Genomic DNA, 19,317 nt, shown 5'->3' on the forward strand with positions numbered 1-19,317 from the left:
GGCATCGCATACGCGGTAGTCAAATCTGTGCTTTTGCTAACGAAGCAGCAATACTGCGAAAGCATGCATTTGTAGATAAGAGCGTCATTGCATGCAGTATGCACATGATGTGAGAAGAGAAGGCTATATAATGCAGAGAGAGCGAGTGAAACTGTCACAGTCACGCTGAAACTACATAGCAAAAGACGGAGTTTATGGTCAAATCGCAGAAAAACTACGTCGGCAAGAGAGCTTTATTGTAATTCCAGCCTCGCTTTTGAGGCTGCCTGAGGCTGCGTAAGAGGGATATGTACAACAATAGGTGAACCGTCCTTTTCGACATTCCACTGAAGTTCACGAGCTGGATTGACTTGGCGCACCACAGCTCAGCAAGTCTCCTACAGCTAGGCTATGTCCTGGGCAGCTGATGCAGCGCAGTGCGAGAATTCAGATACTGCTGTGCAGGGAAGCAAGCTGGGCAGAAAATAACGGCTTTGACTGTTTGCCAAAAGCCAGAAATGCCTTCTTCAGACTTGCATGTCCCGCACTCGTTTGGCCGTGGCTTCTTTAGAACACATGAGAGAGGCACTGAGTGGAATGTGACACGCAAACACATCGAAAACGACGCACAGAGGCAACGGCGTGTGAAGAGGAAAGCCACGAGCCTGCAGCTGAAAAAGCCAGTTTGCTGGTCTTGCCAAACCGTTGCGCTGCGCCAGGCTAGGCCGCAATGAACAGTGAGTGGTAAATTCAAACCAGAGAGCACAATATAGGTGTAGCTTCAGGGCTGCAATTCATGTAAGGCTGCTAAGGTGTCTTGTAGCTACTGTCACTGTAGTAATATTTGCCCTTCGCGACTGGGCGAGCAAATGGGATTGTGCTGTTTGTAGAAGTGTGCTCTTTTTGTTTCATTAGAAACCCCGAAGCTACTGAATATCTTCAAAAATATTTTATTTGGATACATTTTCAGCATATTCATGTTTGTGGGTTGGGTCCTCCATACCCTCGAGAGCTGGAAGTCAGAAAAGCAGTATTTTATTTCTTCAGGCATCCGCGAGGCAGCCAATCACCAGCCCTTGTTTCTCCCTGTGGGCAGCGCATCTTGCCACGCGTTTCGCTAGCCTTCAAGAGCTCTGTAGAGTTTTAAGTAATTTTATCAATGCCGTTGTGGGTCGTCCAAGCAGCCTCCTGCTTGTACGCCCTTGTAAAGATAGCAACTCAGTGGCATTTCCGTTTGGATCTTCTTATGCATGTTTGAGTATTAATACAGTGCTGTCTGGGCCGTCATAAGCGGATTTCACTACATAGTTGTGGCAGGTTGAGCAGGCTCTGGGGGGCGGCTCAATCCCTCTACAGAGCTTCTGTGAATTCGTGCGAGTTATTGTTATTTGCTAAAGTTCGAACGACCAACCACTAAAGTGGCAAATAGATCTCTCCCGCTACCAAAGATCTGTACACACTGTTCAAGCTTTCGTGTTGTTGGGGGCACCAAGGGAAACGGGGCTGCTGCGCATTTCGCAAGTTGGGCGTCCAGCCGCCACATTTGAGAACTCGAATAAAGGCGATGTTAAAGGCAGCATTAAATTGTTATAAATACTTGACTTTCAGTAGAGCACTGGCTTCAAATAGGCTCGCTCTGTCACTGTCACACTCATACGTTGGAAACCTGCGCGCTGGTCCAGAGTGTAAAACTAGTTTGCACCCCTCACAAAGTCTGCAAAGAAAGCACCAAAAAGTCACCGGCATTTTAAAATTGATTTAACTTTGTATCTAATTATCGTGAGCATTTTCCTGAATGGTCTTCATGTTCCCCAATCACCACTGTGGGGGCACAGCTCGCACACTGGCCCTAACGAACCCATTTTGCCTGTAAAACTCATGTCTGCCTTTTACATAGAGCGAGCTTACGAGGTGCTGTGCAGTGAATAAATAATTTTTCCAGATTTGCCAGGCAATAGTATGATATGCTTGTCGTGAGGGTGTTTTGGCGGGGGCCTGGTGGCTGGGGAATCATGAAGTAAAGGATTGTTAACGCGTCGAGCACCACAGTGGACATGCTCTGGTTTTCCTTTGCCTCCACTCAGTCACTAAGTCACTAAGCTGCCTGCATTTGATAATATAAGAGACCCGTGGAGAGTCCTGATTATGTATCGCCGACGCGGTACCCACAGTGAGAATACGGCTGGGTTGCTGCGAAGCAGCCTTGCCTTTCTACTCAGTGAGCGTGCATACAAAGGGACATGACCGCTTCTCGCAAAGCCTTCGGCTGGCTACTGCGATCAACTCGGCAACGCCTGAACAGAATACAGGCCATGCGGTAGGCCATGGAGCTGGCTGTTGCTCGCATATGCTAGTTCTACGCGAACGTTGATTTACGCTTTCGCACCTGTTTGCATACGTGATCTTTATCGTGCAAGCAGGTGGGCGTCAGTGTTGCAGTCTATTCCCCTGTGTCACGCGTATTGCACCTTTTAGAAGAAAGGGAAGGGCGAAGGTTGGGCCAGCCAATCCTGCGCCAGAGCTAGCGACTTGCCGTCACTCTTCGTTTTTTCACAAAGATACGAAACATCATTTCACTCCTTCATCCCAACTTAGTGAGCGCAATTTATGTTCCATTAGCTTGAGCGAAACCTGTTGCAATCATCAGCTCTGCTACCTCTTCCGCAGTCTTCTATTAGGGGAAAAGTCCAGCGTCAAGATCGGTTATGGAACGTCGAGAATCGTTGAATAGTAGCACAACGTTTGGCATTTCGTTTTCTTTCATAGCAAGAGAGCGTTGCTCCTGCGAGAGATTGCACTGCTCTGGGCTGCACCCAATTTTGCGAACCTGGCTCCGCGTTAACGCTATCTATCTGTGTGCAAAACTTTCTTGGCTTTAGCTCTAACAAGCCAGAAGCAACTGTTCAGGAAAAGCGGTTTAGTAAGATCGGAAATCTGAAAACTCAGGTATAATTTAAGGGTAGAAATGGACTGTTCTCCCTGAGGGTGTGGGGAACAGTGTAGTGCGGCAGCACAACAATACGAAGAAACGAGCTCGAGAAGCTGAAACATCCACAACTGTAATTTTAAAGTGCTATCTAAGAAATATTAGTCGAGGACACCTGATAGTTGTTGCAAAGTAGGCATGCTTCTCTACAGACGGGTCAGTTCAAGGGGCTCGCAGTGTTGGTGCATCCATCCAATGCACACCGAGAAACAGCGCTGGTCGTTCAGAACACTAATAATGACTCATATGCTCATTTATATATTTTAATGGTAATAAATTTATGCAAACAGTCAGTAGTACCTCTTTAAGGGCTATATTGCTTGCTACACAGCGTCGCTGCACGCTACGGGATTCTTGCCAGTGCAGAGTCTGGGCATTGCAGAACCATCTGTGCTCTGCACAAAATGTCCTGCTATGCTCAAAAGTTCAGTCTCTCAAGCAAAACGAAGCTTACCAATGTCCTGCACTTCATTTACTTATATTACCCTCGAAGACCACTCACTCGGTTTTCTGCAGTGCTCAACACTAAATGGATAGTTTTTGTGCACTGTGCCACAAGGCGCGGAGAACAATTGTAGTTCCCCTTTGGGTTGTTAGAGCTGCCCTCTATCCTAAAAAGCGTGTTCTGCGTTTATGAACTAAGTCATAGCAGTTTTATGAGATCCTTGGAAGTATATCTAGTCGAGTCTGAGGTAGGCAAATGAGTGGAGCCCGAGCAGGAGCCGTTTCACCTGCTTTGCCTCTGTGCAGCTAGGCTGCAAGGCATACGACAGGGCTCCCCTAGTTGTTGCTATATTCCTCTGTTGCCTTATGACTGTCGCAAACTCATTCCTTTTCAGTAGGTTTCCAAAGTGGGCAAGCTCCTCCCGGCTCAAGGAGCCCGCCTAGTGGGATTTTACCTTGCCCAATACTATAGCTGTTACAACTAGCTGATCCTTTATTGCATTGAATATGACGGCAGAAGCATAATCTCCAATGACCCGTCCAATAGCACAAATCTAATCAAGAGCCTGCAGCTTTGTATAGCGGTGCTCTTCAGTAACCAGTTGCGGCTTTCGCGAGCTCGTTTTCGAGTGCCTGCTACGCCATTTGTCGCTCCGGCCAAAAATCCCAAATTAACTGGCCCTGCCCAGTATATTCACAGAGAATTTAGCCAACACCATAACACAGCCTTCAATAGACCCGCTCCGGGTCACTAAGGTCACCTGGTGCGGCGAAACAACGCTAGGCAGAAGCGTGAGCCCCTGCATGGCATGTGCATCTGCATACTTATGTGAAATAACCAAAGATGCCGACTTTAAGGAGGTTCGTTTCCAAGCGAAACAACTCTGCTTGCGCGGCGTGAAGGGAAGCTTACTGATCTTGGATCCGTGTATCTCAAAATTAGGCATTTTGATATGAAAATGTGATTTTCGAATGGTTCCCTGCCTCAGAACGTGGAGAAAAGCAGCCTAGCACCTCAGTGGAGATGTGTCCCTTATCATCCTACGGCCCCTTCGATATAAGCTCACTCTGGCTTCCCCTCAGGTACCTCCCTCCTGTCTTGAACTACCGACCTTAGTCGACCAGCAGTCTTATGTAAAGCTTCATTTTACTTTCCCGTGTGTTGGAAGATCGCGGCAAGTGTTGTGCGTGCATGTTCGTCCCCTGCAATTGCACGTAGAACAACACATGAGCAAACGCTACAGAGGGCCAGCACGTGGGCATGCTGCTTTTGCTAAGAGGCGGTGCACCGTATAAAGCATTCTTTAAGAGAAGGCCACATCCTTCATTGACGATGACCTCCGCCCACCGAAGGCATATGGAAACGTACCCTTGAGAAATAAGCAATACAGCCCATTCATAAAGGCATGGGAGGCTAACGTACGAGGATTCTAGTGTGTTGAGTGTGCTCATGAGAACACGATACACACCACTGCTAAGGTCAAGTACTCCGATGATCTTGTTTTCACGCGTCTTGTTCGTAGGAATATCAGTTTGCGGCAGACGACACTTTGCTGAAAGTGTCGTGTTTATCCATGGTGATGAAGGCTGCGCTATCCACAGAAATGAAGGAGCTTCACTGTCCTTCAAGACGAAAGAAAGCTGATAACGGTATGCTGGCTGTTGATGGTGTGCCGAACCCGTTTGGCCAGCCAGCGAAGATTGAGAATACTTTGCTGCCTGTTTACTGTATAGTTAATCCTTTAGCTAAACGCAAATTTACTGACAATCATGGGTGCCGGTCATCCTGCAGCTACAGACAGTAAAACTTTCGTAAACCTTCATGGCGCTGTAACAGCAGGCGGGATGGCCTGTTCACGGTTTGTTCTGGGTGGCAATATTCATTTTTCCTTTTGAAAGCTCCAGATGATAATGAACAGTTTGCGAGCTTTAGGAGACAATGCCTGTGCATCCGTTTAGCCTGGTGTTCTCATGATGAGTGCAACATAGCCACAGAAAGGTTCGGCAAGGCGCAAACCGAAGGCGTTTATTTTGGAGAATTACTGAATGCAAGAACAGTATCCAGAACATCAAACGTACTTTAGACTAATGGCAGAGATAATGCACTAAAGGAAATGCTGAGAAAGTGAATCGAATTGGCGGCATGCGATGCCGTACGGATTTCTTCTGATGCAAGACTACTGTCAGGAAGTTCGGCGGACAAGACTCTGTCTAGCCGCAAATTCGCTTTCCTTTCGAAGAGCCGGTGGTATACAGTGCAGAATCCGCCCTGAGTGGTCTTGAGGTACTTCCTGTTAAAGCATTGCCTTCAGAAGTCATGCTTCCGCTGAACTACAGCTCCGTAGTCCACTTCGCTTCCTCTTTGAATTTTGAAGACAAGCTCCCTGGAACTAAAACAGCCATGTTTCTGTGAGCTTTACGGTCACAAGGAGTGGATGAAGGTTCCACAAAACTGCTCTTTCTTTCAAAAGCAGCACTGAGCTATAGCCATAAGCTTTTCTCTGCATTCAAAATTTGCGAAACTTTGGTGCGCTGAGTCAACACCCAACAAACGGTTTTAGGCCCCTTTTTATATAGCAAAAAATGTGGATGTAGTTCCACGAAGTTTATAGTTCCAGCCAACGCCACATGCTGCCGAATGCTTTTTTGGTGAAGGGTGTGCACAGTTTTGCCAAAGTAACTTGGTTAGAGTTAAGTGGTGTACTGCCGTCCTCCTCAAAAAACACAGCAGCCGCTGGTATTCTACATAAGGAAATGTGTCAGGCTACGAAGGCGCAGTGGTAATAGTAATAATTTCACTAGACGTTGGCGGTTCACGGCAGGGAACCGTGCAAGCCAGTCCTCGGTTGCTCCGGAATCATTTTTGGGGTTTCCAAATTTATTGGTCTACCAGCCTTAAAATGAGCAGTTTGATGCAACACGCATGTGTGTGCACCGCCCAGTGCACAGCTGCTTAGTGCCCCAGCATATCACCAACGCACACGCAGCATGTATGCTCAAGGGTAGCTCACTTGACACCTAACCGGCATCCCATTGAAACGCCAACGTTCCTTTGGGACGTTTTTGTCTAGGTTGTCGCACCGGCATGACTTACCAGCGAGAGCTAGCTATTTCGTGTGCGTTGCGGTGCCCAGTCCATATTCTGACGCCACATAGAGATATAAGCGGACCCTCATGGCCTAGCTGATCTGTTATCTTACCCGCGCTTTACACATTCAACTGAAACATGACAAGTCGGAGGTATTGTGTGGCAAAGACGCAGCAGTCGTCTGCTTCTCTTCTGCATTGGCAACAAGTGTCTGTTTGTGTCTGTTACAGCACTCAGCCGTGTTCCCCATAACAGCACTCAGCTGTGCTCTCCATGACAAACGCAGTCCGTCACTCATTTGTACAAAAATTAAACCATTTCTTGGTTTGTTATATGCAGTTGGGTAATCAATTTCGTGTCATTCCCAGCTCAAAAATCTTCTTTTCTCAAAGATGCTAGTGATACGCACTTACGGAGATAATGTATCATAAAGAGCCAAGCTTAGGCCAATTGGCCAGTGCTGCTTGAATGCGCGTCCGGAAGCGTCTTTCTACGTATGTTACTCCGTTGATTCATGTTTGGCTATTTGCATAACTATTTGTCCCCATCCTCGGAATTTATTTCGCAGCCGTCTTAGTACGGTGACAGAAGCCACAAAACGTAGAACCCGTGCAATTGAATGAGCAGTAGTACGTAGGTTTGAGCTTAAGAGTTGCCGTAGCAAAGTGAAGCACTTTGCAGTCTGCCCCATCCTGACAACAACCAAATGCAACAGCGAAAGTCGAATGACTTCGCCTCCCTCTCTACGCAGCATTCAATGACCTCAAAAGAGGCACTGAATGCAACGGGAGCTGTCCATAAAGCTTCCCGCCTGGTCCATTGCACTGTGCAGCCAGACGCACAGCTGAGCCCAAACGCATAAGGCGGATTTTAGGGCTCTGCTAAACTTATCAAATGTCCTCCACGCATGAAAATAACAGAGTTTCACCTCGTCCAAACCGGGTCATGAAGATCACTAGACGCAGCCCAAAGGCATTGACGCTGCGTAGGGCAGGCTTTTTTCTGGGGCTTCGCAGGGCTATGATTCCGATCAAAACAGAAGAGCTCATGGGAATAGAAGCTGCTACAGCCACTGTGTATCTTCGTTTTATGCATGACATTTTGACCGAACGAAGAACCCCGGTGCCCTCCTCCGGGCGCTGCAGCGGGCAAGCTTCAAAGAGGAGCTCTTAATTTTGGCATTTACTTGCACTTTTGGCTACTGCAGCACCTGCTGCTCATAGTTCAGCTCCTATCTCCTGCTGCCACAGTAATCTTTTCTGCCGCTGTGCTGCTACCACTGCAGCGAGAGACTTCTCGTGTACCTTAGCAGCAAAGGGCTTGTTGATAAGGGTCTTCTAAGGTCCCAGTAGCTGTGGCTCCTCCTGTGGGCCCACAAAAGTCCACCTGTCAAATCTGCGCTGTCTATAAGGACATCACGACATTTGCGGAGGGACCCAGGTGGCTGCCGAATCCCGTTTGAATGCATCGACTGTGTGCTGGTGTTGCTGCTGCTGTTGCTCCTGCAGGTGTAGCTGTCAGATTCTTCTGCGTACATTGCCCTTGCAAGGTTCGTGCAGCTCTCCCTGAGCTGAGCATGCTTGGCGCTGGATGAGTTTCTCTGGGCTGCACCTGTTGTACTACTTAGGGGTCTCCTAGAGAGGCCCCAAGGCCAGGAGCTCCATGGGTACTCGTCGTCTGTTGACTCGCGCCAGTCTAGCGCCTTACAGGGGGCATACTGAGACGCCCTGATGCTACTGAGCTGCGGATCTGACTCGCAGCTATCCGGAGACATCCCAAGTTTCTGCTGGGGCCCTTCAGTTGTTATTCGAATGTCCGGAATGGCCACTTTAGGGGCCCTTCCGGGAGAAAGGCCTCTCGGTGAATCGGTGAACGAGCCACGGAGAACCCAGGTACTGGGTGGCGGTGGCGGCTTTGGGCTGCAGAAGCCTCTTGAGGCTTCTTCATTGCCATTTGAAGTAAAAACGGAGCCTGCCGTTGCCCCAGTTGCAGTTGTTACTGTTTCTATTGCTGCTGATTCGCCTGCACTGTCATCTGGGCAGTAAGGATGCTCGGGTCCGTCTGAGTCGGAGGTGCTGAGACTTTTGTACTCGCCCATCCCTCCATGCTTGTGCTGATGGTTCGCTGAGTGATGGCCGTGGTTGCGGCGCTCCTTGTGACTATGCTGCTCCTGTTCTTGCATTTTTAGAGCATTCTCCAGCTGTTGCTGCTGTTGGTGCTGCTGGTGCTGCGGGCGTTGTTGTTCCTGGTGCTGTTGCCACCTTGGTGGAATGTGGCGCTGCCTCCCTTGATGCATCCGACTTCCACACGCCCACGAGGGCCTTTTTTGTAGCGGTGATAGGTCCTCGTCTTCGTTGCTGCTGCGGCTGTGGTCACGATAGGGCCTGCAGGGAGGACCCCATGAGTATGCGCCAGGTTCCTCTTGACTGCAGTTCCAGGAGGAGCTCAGCGAGTCTGGGGACCCCAAGAGGCCCATGCTGAAGTGTCGAGGGGGGCGCAGAGGGGCTTCAAGTACTCCAGTCTCTAGGAATGATTGCACGCCTTGGCCAAGTTCTGATGAATCCTGTTCATTTTGCTCTTGCTGCTGCGGGTGCTCCGGCTGCCGCTCTTGCGGCTGCGGCTGCTCTTTCAGCTGCAGTTCCTCATCCTGGAACTGCTCCCGGTCCAGTTGTTGCAGAAGCAGCACTTTCTGCTGTTGTTGCCACTGCCTTGCTGCCTTCCAAGGGTACCGAGGAGCCACGCGATCCCCCAAAGACGATCCAGGAAGCAGCAGAAGCCCACGCGTCTCACCTATGTCTGCCTGCAGCGGGGAACAGCAAAAGATGAAGCATATCACTTACATCTTTGATGGGCAGCAACACTTCCGCTCTTCATAAGCAGCAGCAGGATGATGCTCTGCCAAAGGTTTGCTACGGCAGAGTCAACTTCCACACAGATAGTGCATGCACCCTCAGCAGCGCCTAGAATTAGTGTCGGCTTGAAGTTTACTTCATGCTTTGTCAGTTGGTGGGGGGCGTAAGCGCGACCATCTACAAGGAACCGCACCAGTAGGCGGCCTTTGACCACTGGAACAGGGCAAACATAGGCCCTGAGATATGACAAAAGCACAAACTTTTAGCTCTTGAACGTTAGCAGGACTCAGCATCCGACTGCGGATTTTAGTGAAAGGCCAAGGATTTGGGGCACCGTGCAGATTGCTGCCTCGGAGGAAGTAAACGGGCACCAGATGCTAGCAAAAGATGAGGACTGACCTCCTTAGTGGGCAAAAATGCATGGGTATTTTACGCTCCCATCTTGGCGGATCCGGAATGGATACCTCAGCCTGATACAAGCGCACATAAACTCACATGCATGAGCGCCAAAGGAGAAGTCTAACTTCTGCACGCTGAACCCAAGCAACGGAATTTTCTCTCAGCCACAGTGTCATCATGCAGCCTGAAATACGACCCTGTCGAAAAATGGCTCTACGAACAGCATGTGTGGTTGGAACAGCTGCTGTAATTTCTTCAGCGGTAGCGGCTGGCGCTGACTCATGTAAAACACCAGACCTCGTGCTTCTGCCCATTGGGCGGATTTTTCCACCGAATGACAGTCGTTTGCAACTCCTCCCCTAGAGCTTTTCGCAAGAGGAACCCTGAAACAAGCAGACTCGCATCTTCTCAAGATATTTTGTGACCTACCAACGAGACTCTTACCCAGCAGCTGGGGGCTAACAGACATGAGCTTCAGTATCGGGTAAAAGCGTCAACCCAACAGATTTGGCAGGCTGCGAATATATAACCTAGAGTGTAATGCGTGCGTGTCAGAGATCAGGGTTGAGGCCTCAGGGCTTACCTCTGAAGCACCTCTGCACTACACGTGCTGCCTCGTTTCTCAGCGCGCTCGTTGCGTCTTTCTAGTGTTCACAAAACACAAGCACTGAGTCCTAAACATCAAGCCCAAGTCAAAAAGCCAGCCGGTTTCGGGCCTCAAAACACAAGAAAACTAAGCACTTTCTTGTAAACGTTCACCATTCCACTGCAACTTGCAAGCCCACAAATCACGTATTGATCAAGCACGAGCAGTGGCATCACCATTAAATGTAAAGACCGAATTAGGGGATCCTCGTCTTACGAGCTCCTGTAGCAGCCTTCTTTCCCTTTCGAGCCGCCTTAGCCACGCGTTACTTATGATTGCCTGATAAGCAAATCGAGCACATAATGCAAAGTACTGAGTACGAAGGAGGCTTCAGCAGTTTTACATACTTTAGCAGCTTCCCCTAACTCGTACAAACACCGAAATAGTTGTCTCGGGATTTTGTTTCTTATGCTGCTGGGAATCACGAATTCAACGCCAAGAAATGCTACCCCTTTTTCTAGTTCGGACTTACGCAAGCCTGAGTGGGGCTCATTGGGGGTAATGGCTTTCCACAGCGTTGCGTTCGCAGCCGCTGCTTTACAGACGGTTCAATGGCCGCAGCGGCGGCCAATGATGATGTTGCATCTGTCATGATTGCCTTCTCGCTCCCATTGTCCTGCCAGCCCTTATCCATGCTGCCGCCGTTCATTTGGTAAAAGTTTCGCTGCAGTCAACCACTTCTACTGGGTTTGGAGTTGCACAGCGTTGCGCCCCTCTCACTAACCGTGCTGGACATACGTGGCGCCCCAACCACCAAACCTTTCGAATTACAGCTGGTTACCGCGGTGGCAATAATTGTTATTCCTGATCCTTCCGAGTCTCTTTGAACTCGCTAGGGTTTTATTTTTTACCAAAGTTTCGAAGTTGCGGTTGATGATTTCCACTGGAAATAGTCCACTTCTATATATTGGTGCATACCTCTAAAACTAGACATACATATCAATCTGTGCCCAAACTGATACGGAATTGACAAACCACAAGACCTTGCCACAACGCAAGGCAAACACCGTAAGGTTTCTTCCGGCAAAAGACTGCTATTCTCTGTCCCGTCCCAGCTCTAGGCCTTAGGCCTGACGGTACCTTCTTGGGAAGCAGCAATTTTCTTTAAGTCCATCTCCGTTATGCAGGAATAGCTGTTGTGCTCAGCACGTTATGTTTTGATTTTTTGAGCCGAGGGTACCCGGTCAAAAAAGGTTGTTCCCCGAACTTCAGAAGCCGCTGGACCCGAGAATGGAAGCTCCCCACACCTCAACTGCTGCGACTGCAATCAAAGAATTTGTTGGGGTGTCTGTCTACTCTTTAGCTTGAAAGATGCAGCTGCCCAAGCATGCTTGCTTCACCGCCAACGACAGAAGTGACGGCGCTAAGAAGCGTCGGCAACTCCAGGCTCGCATGCACAAAACAGGCATGGCTGTCACGAAATTTGGAATTTAGTGTTTGGAGTTTGGAGCTTCGAATTCATGGTATAGGGTTCCCACACTCGCCAGACGGACAAGAAGAGAACCACTAAACTTCGCTTTACGACCGTCCTTGGGGAAATTCTTCAAATAATCTTGGTGAAGTAGCCTTGAAAACAGTTTGACAAATGCCTGGGCAGTGAACTAGGGGGTGGATGCCCAGAAATTGCATTTGTTCTGGCGCTGCTCTCGTAGCTACGAGACGTCGCCGAAGGGCTCTGTGACTGGGTTCTCGCTCCGCGCAACACCACGAATTCCGTGGATTCTTGTCTATTCGCTCACGGTAGGAACAAATGATCAATGTGACAGAGGGGGAATTTCAGGACGATTTCTTGCGGAAAGAACCAATTGTAAGGAGCCCTCAGCCCCACAAAGCAGCACGGAACTTCCAACGGACCACTGCTTATCTGAGCCGACCACACAGGAAGAATAGGCAAAGACTTTCACAGGGTTTTTTAGCCCTATTAGCAAAGTTTTTATTCCCTCAAAACATGCAAGTGATAAAATGACCCACTTTGAAAATATTTCACCTAAAATCCCGCTCCAGTGGCACACCCACATTTGGATGCAACGCCCAGCCCAGGTCACCGACAGTACTGAATGCCGTTCGGCTGACTGAAATATGATCTCTGCATAACTGCCCTTGCAATTTTCTGTTGAAATATTTTTGTTCACTTTTGTTTAAGGTTTTATAGATACTGCCATCCTTTGCAGAGATCCATGTGCGTGTTTAGCCTCCGCCTGGCGTTTCCGCCATTGGGTGTTGCTCAGAGTGCAGTGGCATTCAGCTTAATGATACGATCTTCCTGCGTTATGACAACATTAAAGACTCAAATTTGGATTACTTATGGGTTTATTTTTGGCATCTCTTCGTAGTTGTGGCCGTAGCCCCAGCTTTGCAGTACCCTTGGCCTCTCCAGCTTCAAGTCTGTACATTCTGCTGTTACGGCTCCCACCAGAAATACAGTTGGCGGAGGCAGGAAGCCTCCACATGCAACGTAACTTATCACGTCGTCAACACAAAAGAGGCATGGTCTTCTGTATATCAACTACGACGTGGGCTTGACTCGTGCCCTCAAAACAGTTAGGATGGCAGCACGACCGGTTGTTCACGCCGCTTCCCTGAATTCATCCTAACCCAAAGCCCTTAACGCCTAACCATGAAATCGTTTAAGCAGTTACTCAAGTATCTGGTGCTTCCATGTGAGGCTCTCTCTTTTAGGCGTCTTCTCGGGCCACGGAATGCATGACGGAACTTAAAGACTGTCCAATTCAATTCCGATGCTCATAGACAGCTTTTCCGCCCACCAATATCTCCACAGAGATGCCTCAGCTCTTGGGGGTCAAGATCAGGGGAACCCACTTTGGCAAGAGGGTCCAGCGCCCTGAGCAATCACTGTGCACCGAGGTAACCCTCAGTCCATGCACAAACCATCAAACCATCACCCACACAGAGGGCAAAGAAACCACAAATCGTGGCAAGGTTTGGAGTATAAAGTACGGTTAGCTTTATTTTTGTGCCAGACCTTGGACAAGCCACAAAGAAACCAGAGACAAACTAACAAAACCACAAGCTGCGACGTCTGGTGGAAGCTGTTCTGCAAACGTGTGGGCATCGCAAGGCAGTGTGCTGCAAACTGTGTACTTACTCCACTTCATACCGTCCAGACATTTAAACAACTCTCTAAAATGGACAGGAAAAGTGATGAAAGCCACAAAAGCTCAAGTGTTCTCTTAGAATTCTACTGGCACGCGCTTGTACAGCCAACCACAGTGTTGCCCTGCACCTGCCTCCGTAGGCCTCATCGTGTTTCCTCCTCCTTTTCTTTCTGTCGTCATTCATGTAAATGTCCGCGTCTCTATCTCCCCCGCCCGTTTGTCTATGCAGTAGGACATGTTAAATGTGTCTCCCTAACGTTCTCCCTCGCTTTGAAGCCGCTCTTCTTCTTGCTTTTCTTCATGGAGGTTTGCTCTTTGTGTTCTTTCCCGTGCTCAGTTCAATGCAGTGCATCGTGTTTCTATATTATTTGCTAGTTCCTTCATATACGTGTGTTTCCCCCCACTTTCTCTGTAACATCTCAGTACCAAGTTGACCGAGCTCGATTGCTCTTCTGCAGGCATCTGGGTCTTGATGTCTTTCCTTCCTGACTCATTCAGCACTACATCTACATTCCTCAAAGCCACTGCAAACCACCGAACAGCTTGGCAAGCACGCCATAAGGCTCGCAAGCTTGGTGTCAGTTAGTCAACTCCAGCTACATATGTGACGTAACTTCAAATCGTTTTGCGGTGCCTCTTTTCCTGCTCTAATTAGCTCGGCAACCATAGGCAATTTATGACGTAGCTGCCTACACACTGTCTGCCTCCACTTTCAGCACTTCCAATAGCCATCTCAGATAACTCGGGGAGACTAAAGCTGCTGCTGCTGTCCCCAATCAGCTTCCATCTGCTGCACTGGTAAGTATTTCAAATTGGGCACAGTCCAGCGACAATGCGTACAAGAGCAAAACAACCAAACGAAGGCACCGAAAATGTCTCGTTGGACACGATTGTCAAACTAACAGAACCGGAAGCTGACAAACGATATTCTGCTTTAACAGGTTTATTTACAGCTATGAGCGTTGAAATGAAAGAGACGGCAACGCTAGTCCTTTCGTTGATGAGCTGCGTTTCCATTGAAGACGATGCTGAATGGCTTAGCCGTCAAGCTAGAAAAGCATCGCGTTGTCTTAGCCGCTGCTCGCAACCAGCACTGCCTCCGTTCAGCAAGAACAATAAAGCCCCGCAAACTTCTCCAGATGAGAAATGAGGACACTGGCGACGCCCGTGCGCAGCCGCTTTGAGGTGCACTGTGACAGAATACATTCCACTGCACCAGCTCAAAAAGCTGCAGCAGCAGCAATTGCTGCAGCAGTATCGCTACAGCTGCACCGCCTCCGCCTGGCCCTACACCAAGCTGTGAGAGCTTATTCAGCATTGAATCTAAGCGTGCCCTTCAGCGTGCAGCCCCTCTCCCTGCTGCTTTCAGAACGTCTTCTCCTGTCATCGCCTCTGTCCATTCGTGGCAGCCCCTTAATTATCAGCACTCCTTCGCAACGGCCACGGCTATCTGGGCTGGGCCGTCTGCGGGAGCCGTGGTCTCTTTCTCTTCTTCTACTATCCCGGGAGTAGCTGCTGCTGCTTGTGGAGTACTCGCTAGCTTCTTTTTCGGCGCGCATGCGCGGAAGGCTGCTGACCCTCCGCCAGCCTTTTCCTGTGTCGTCAGCACTTTTTTTCCTGCTGCTTTCAGCAACTTTCGACGTGTCTTGCGGCTTTATCTGCACCTGACCCTCCAACTGGACAGTGCCGGACCGCGGAGGGAACGCCACAGCGGGAGATGCCTCGGCCTGAGCAGGAGCAGCTGCGCTGCTACTGCAGCGACAGCAGCAGCAGCAACAGCCCACGCAACAGCACTTCGGCACTGAAGAAACGCAAGTCCACGTAGTGGGAACGTAGTAGCAATACACTTGAGGTGACGACTGCGGGACCACAAGGTTCCAATGGACACAAGGTGAATAATACGGGCAAGCTGCGTATGCCATTTTCGAACGAAAGGGGAGCGAGTAAAACAACTTGGGGCGGAAGTAGGTGCAGGGCCACTGGGGCAAAAAAAGGAGTGACAGAGGTCCTTAGCAAACAGGAAACGTGAAAGTAAAAGCTACAGCTTTCAAAGAGATCTAATGCGGGCTGAAAAAAAGCTACCGCGCCGAGATGACCAATTGGAGGAGAAGATGGGAGAAGAGGATGCCTAACTAGCGTAGAGGCTGCTCTTCTACTATAAGAGCCACTTCGAGAGGTTCCTACCAGCAAATTACAGTAGAAACGTGACGCTACGAAAGAAAATACCTGAAATGGAAAAATGTGGGGGACCAGTGGTGTGCCTGGCTGCCCTCAAAGCAAGAGGCTGACCGTGCACACACGCATGCACGCTCCTCTCCTAATTTGAAGAGACAGACTAATCTCGTTTTCATTGAATTAACACTGGGATATAAGACCCACAACTCACCAGAGTAGGTTAGATATACAGACGAAGATGAGGAAGACTGCGGGATTCCACGTACATCGATACTGGGCAAAACGCTCCTGTGAGCTGTGCTGGCTAGGTCAGTGCCAGCACCTGCTGCTCGAAGGAAAGTTTTTCTTCTAGAAACGCTTGAGCCACCTTTTTTATTTTTATATTTTATACGCGCGTTCTGTGTGGGGATATAGGGGGAAGGACTAGCTCGTAAATCGCCGTAGTGGCACTGCAGTTTTCGATTGATGCAACACAGGCGGGAAGCGGAATGTGACCCATATCAGCCTTTTTGTGTCGGACGTGGTTTAGAAACAAACTCAAGATGAGCGAGACTTAGAAGATTGTTCAGTAGGGAATGAAACTTAGGGGTCTCAACAGTCATAACTGCTCGCCATGTGTTTTTCCGGTCGAGTGTCAGTCAGGGATGGTTACTCAAACCATCCCTGACTGACCTTCGATTGAGAATAAAAACCACTTCGAAATCTCATGTTAGTTCATTGCGTAGTCCGTTTATCGAATAATGCTGTTGCATCCTGCTGAACAGGAATCGGCATGGATATACTGCGCACTACCGTAGAGTGCAAAAATTGTCTGAGGAGGTGACAGAATAAACCGACCCAAGATACACATTCTGCTTATTAGGTCTAGAGAGTAGCGTTCTGTGGGTATCTGCCTCACGGCCTGGCTTTCTTGCTAGTAGAGGCCCTGAAGCAGCTGGGATGCTCTTGGAAGCTGCTGGGTTCGCGTCAACAGCAGATTTCAATCTACCTTTAGAGCCATACCAGAGTTCCGGTACTTCTTATTTAGGTGGCTCGCCTTATTTATGCACTTGTTACAGCAAGTTAGCAGTGAACTTACAACAGCTATGCAGACATGGGATTGGTGGGCTACAGATAATGGCTACTCCCATAGGTGCCCCTTAGTGCTGAATCCGCGCTAAGCTACCTTGCTGGACAGTTTTAGAAACGCGACTGGTGGGGTTCTGGGACGGACACACCCATGTCTCTGCGTAACTGAAGGCATTACGCGTGGGGCTACGCTACATCTTGCTGGCAGACGAAGCGCAATGTGATAAAACAGGCCTATTCAGCCTTGCCGCCTGTGTTTGGAGGGGCCTGAAGGAGCACCTGACGAAAGAAGAGAACCTTTTTTAACTGGCGCCAACTCGACGGCATCGAAGGCTGCAGATGCCACATACGACGCCGAAATGGGGAAGTGAAGTATCATTCTTTCTCAACTGGATCTGAAGATCGGAGCCAAACGGCTGATGTGGTTTCTTAAACCAGTAGCACAATGCAGGCATTTACACTGTCGGTGCATAATGGGTCGATAGAGGTGAGGATTCCTATCCATCGCTCGGGAGTGGAAACATAACGGTACACATGGGAATGACATAACGGTACACATGGGGATGGCGCTAGGCCACAGCTTCCACTTCCTCGCCTCTTTCCATCGCTCGGGAGTGGAAACACAACGGTACACATTGGGATGGCGCTAGGCCACAGCTTCCACCTCCTCGTCTCTTAAGTCAGCACTGGGAGATGATTAAGACAGATATAAAGCCGGACACGCGTGAATCTTTCGGCATGCAGGCCTAGGTATTGTGAGAGAAGGAAGCGCTGAGCAAAAGACATATATCCCGTTGCCCATGCGTAAAGTAACAACAAGGCCCAAGGCCGTCAATGCCGCACCGAACTGGCGTCCCGCCTCCAAGTGGAGGCAGGAATGCAACGGAGAGGAGGCGTCGAACAACTAAGCAGGATTGAGAGAAGTGGACAGGCAGCAACTCGGTAGAGTCAAGGAGATAGCTGATACTAGCACGTCATGAGTGCAGGAGAGTAGGTTGCACACGTGACGAGAGTTACTTTTTGGAGAACATAGCAGTTAAATATGCGTACCCTCAGTGCAATACGCGCATTCAGCGTGTGAGACGCATTTGATTCTAAGCCGCACTGAGTGTATGCATATTTAACTGCTATGTTCTCCAAACAGTAACTCGCGACTAGAGTTACTAAATGCAGTGCAGAGTGGCTCTGCTCTGCATTTAGCAACTCACTTGAGGCGTGAAGAGACGTGACGGGGGCACCTGAAGTTGCAGCAGCGGGAGCGGCAGCAACAGCAACATCTACTGCAGAAGACGCAGCAAAAACAACAGCTGCAGCTACAGCTGCAACGGGAGCAGCCACTACTGGAGCACAAGCATTAGGCACGACGAAGCAAAAGATGCTAAGCAGCCGCAGAAAGAAACATAAGTGAGCGTGGAGCAGAAAAAGCAACGTCACATCCCCAACAAAAGCAGTAGCCACAACGGCGTCAAACTCAGCTGGAGGAACAATTGCTGCAGCTGAAGTAGCAACGCAACAATAGCACATGCAGCGTCAACAACTAATGCACGAGCAGTAGCAATCAGATCGAAAGCAGCGTATATACAGCAGGCGCATCAACAGCAATTAACTTGGCGCTGCTACAGCTACAGAAGAATGAGCAAAAACAGCTGCTCAAGCGAGCGCAGCAGTCGCAGCAGCAAAAGCAACAGCAACGGCGACGGAAGCGACAGCCACAGCTGCAGAAGCAGCAGTCAGCACTGCAGCAGCGAAACCTGCGGCATTAAGAGCCGGAAATGCAGCAGCAGTAGCAGCAGCAATCACAACAGAAACACTGGCGATAACAGCAACTGTGGCGGGAAACACGGAAGCAGTAAGCATTGCAGCAGCAATAGACTCAGCAGCCACAGAGTCAAAAATAGCGCTGAGTGGAGCTACAGTAGCGGTCTCAGCTGCAGCAAAAACAATAGTAACGGTAAAAGCTGCTGCGGAGACAAGAGAAGCTGCAGCCGCAGCAACAACAACAGGTCCAGTCAAAGTAGCGGCAGCGATACCTGCAGGCCTAGCACTACCAGCTGCAGTTGCAGCCCAAAGGCAGATGCATGCCATGGTGAACCCAGCCAATGCATCTTTTAAAGCCCACTACGAGCGGACGGTGGCTAGCCTTACGAAATATCGGGAGGACGAAACCTGGAACACCACATACAAGGAGCACAGAAAACAGAGGTCCTAAAAGCAACAGAGGGAAGAAATATAGAGAGGAAGCGGCTGGTCAGGGGACCAGAAAAGGCAGCAAATTACTGGTGAGGAGGTGTTATAAAATTGAAGATCGCAGTGTGGCACAGAGGTTATTTTGGGATGTGACTAAAAGTGGGAAAAACCGTCTGGCACGCAGGTTATCTTGGGATGTGACGAAAAGTGGGAAAAACCGTCTAAGGTGTAAATCAACTGCATTACGTGCAAAAGACGGAGCTCTGAAGGTATTTTGGACCTGCGAGCTCTTTTGCATGGCCTACGAGTATTGTTTGCAGTGACCCTGCCCCCACTGAGGGTAAGGAGTTTGTGAAGGCTTCGGGGCTCGTATATGT

The 19,317-nt window shown here is 49.4% G+C and overlaps 1 protein-coding gene across 1 annotated transcript; it reads right to left on the reverse strand.

Annotated features, from left to right (window-relative positions):
- Positions 1-7,770: 7,770 nt before the first annotated feature.
- Positions 7,771-11,043, reverse strand: ENH_00017550 (hypothetical protein, conserved; the record flags this gene model as incomplete). The annotated part of the gene is made up of 6 exons (XM_013584436.1): positions 7,771-9,297; positions 9,486-9,585; positions 9,749-9,819; positions 10,046-10,131; positions 10,611-10,613; positions 10,863-11,043. The coding sequence occupies 6 exons, from the start codon at positions 11,041-11,043 to the stop codon at positions 7,771-7,773; spliced, it is 1,968 nt and encodes a 655-aa protein (XP_013439890.1).
- Positions 11,044-19,317: the final 8,274 nt, after the last annotated feature.

Source organism: Eimeria necatrix, genomic scaffold (assembly GCF_000499385.1).
Source record: "Eimeria necatrix Houghton genomic scaffold, Enh_scaff157, whole genome shotgun sequence".
NCBI classification, from domain to species: Eukaryota; Apicomplexa; class Conoidasida; order Eucoccidiorida; family Eimeriidae; genus Eimeria; species Eimeria necatrix.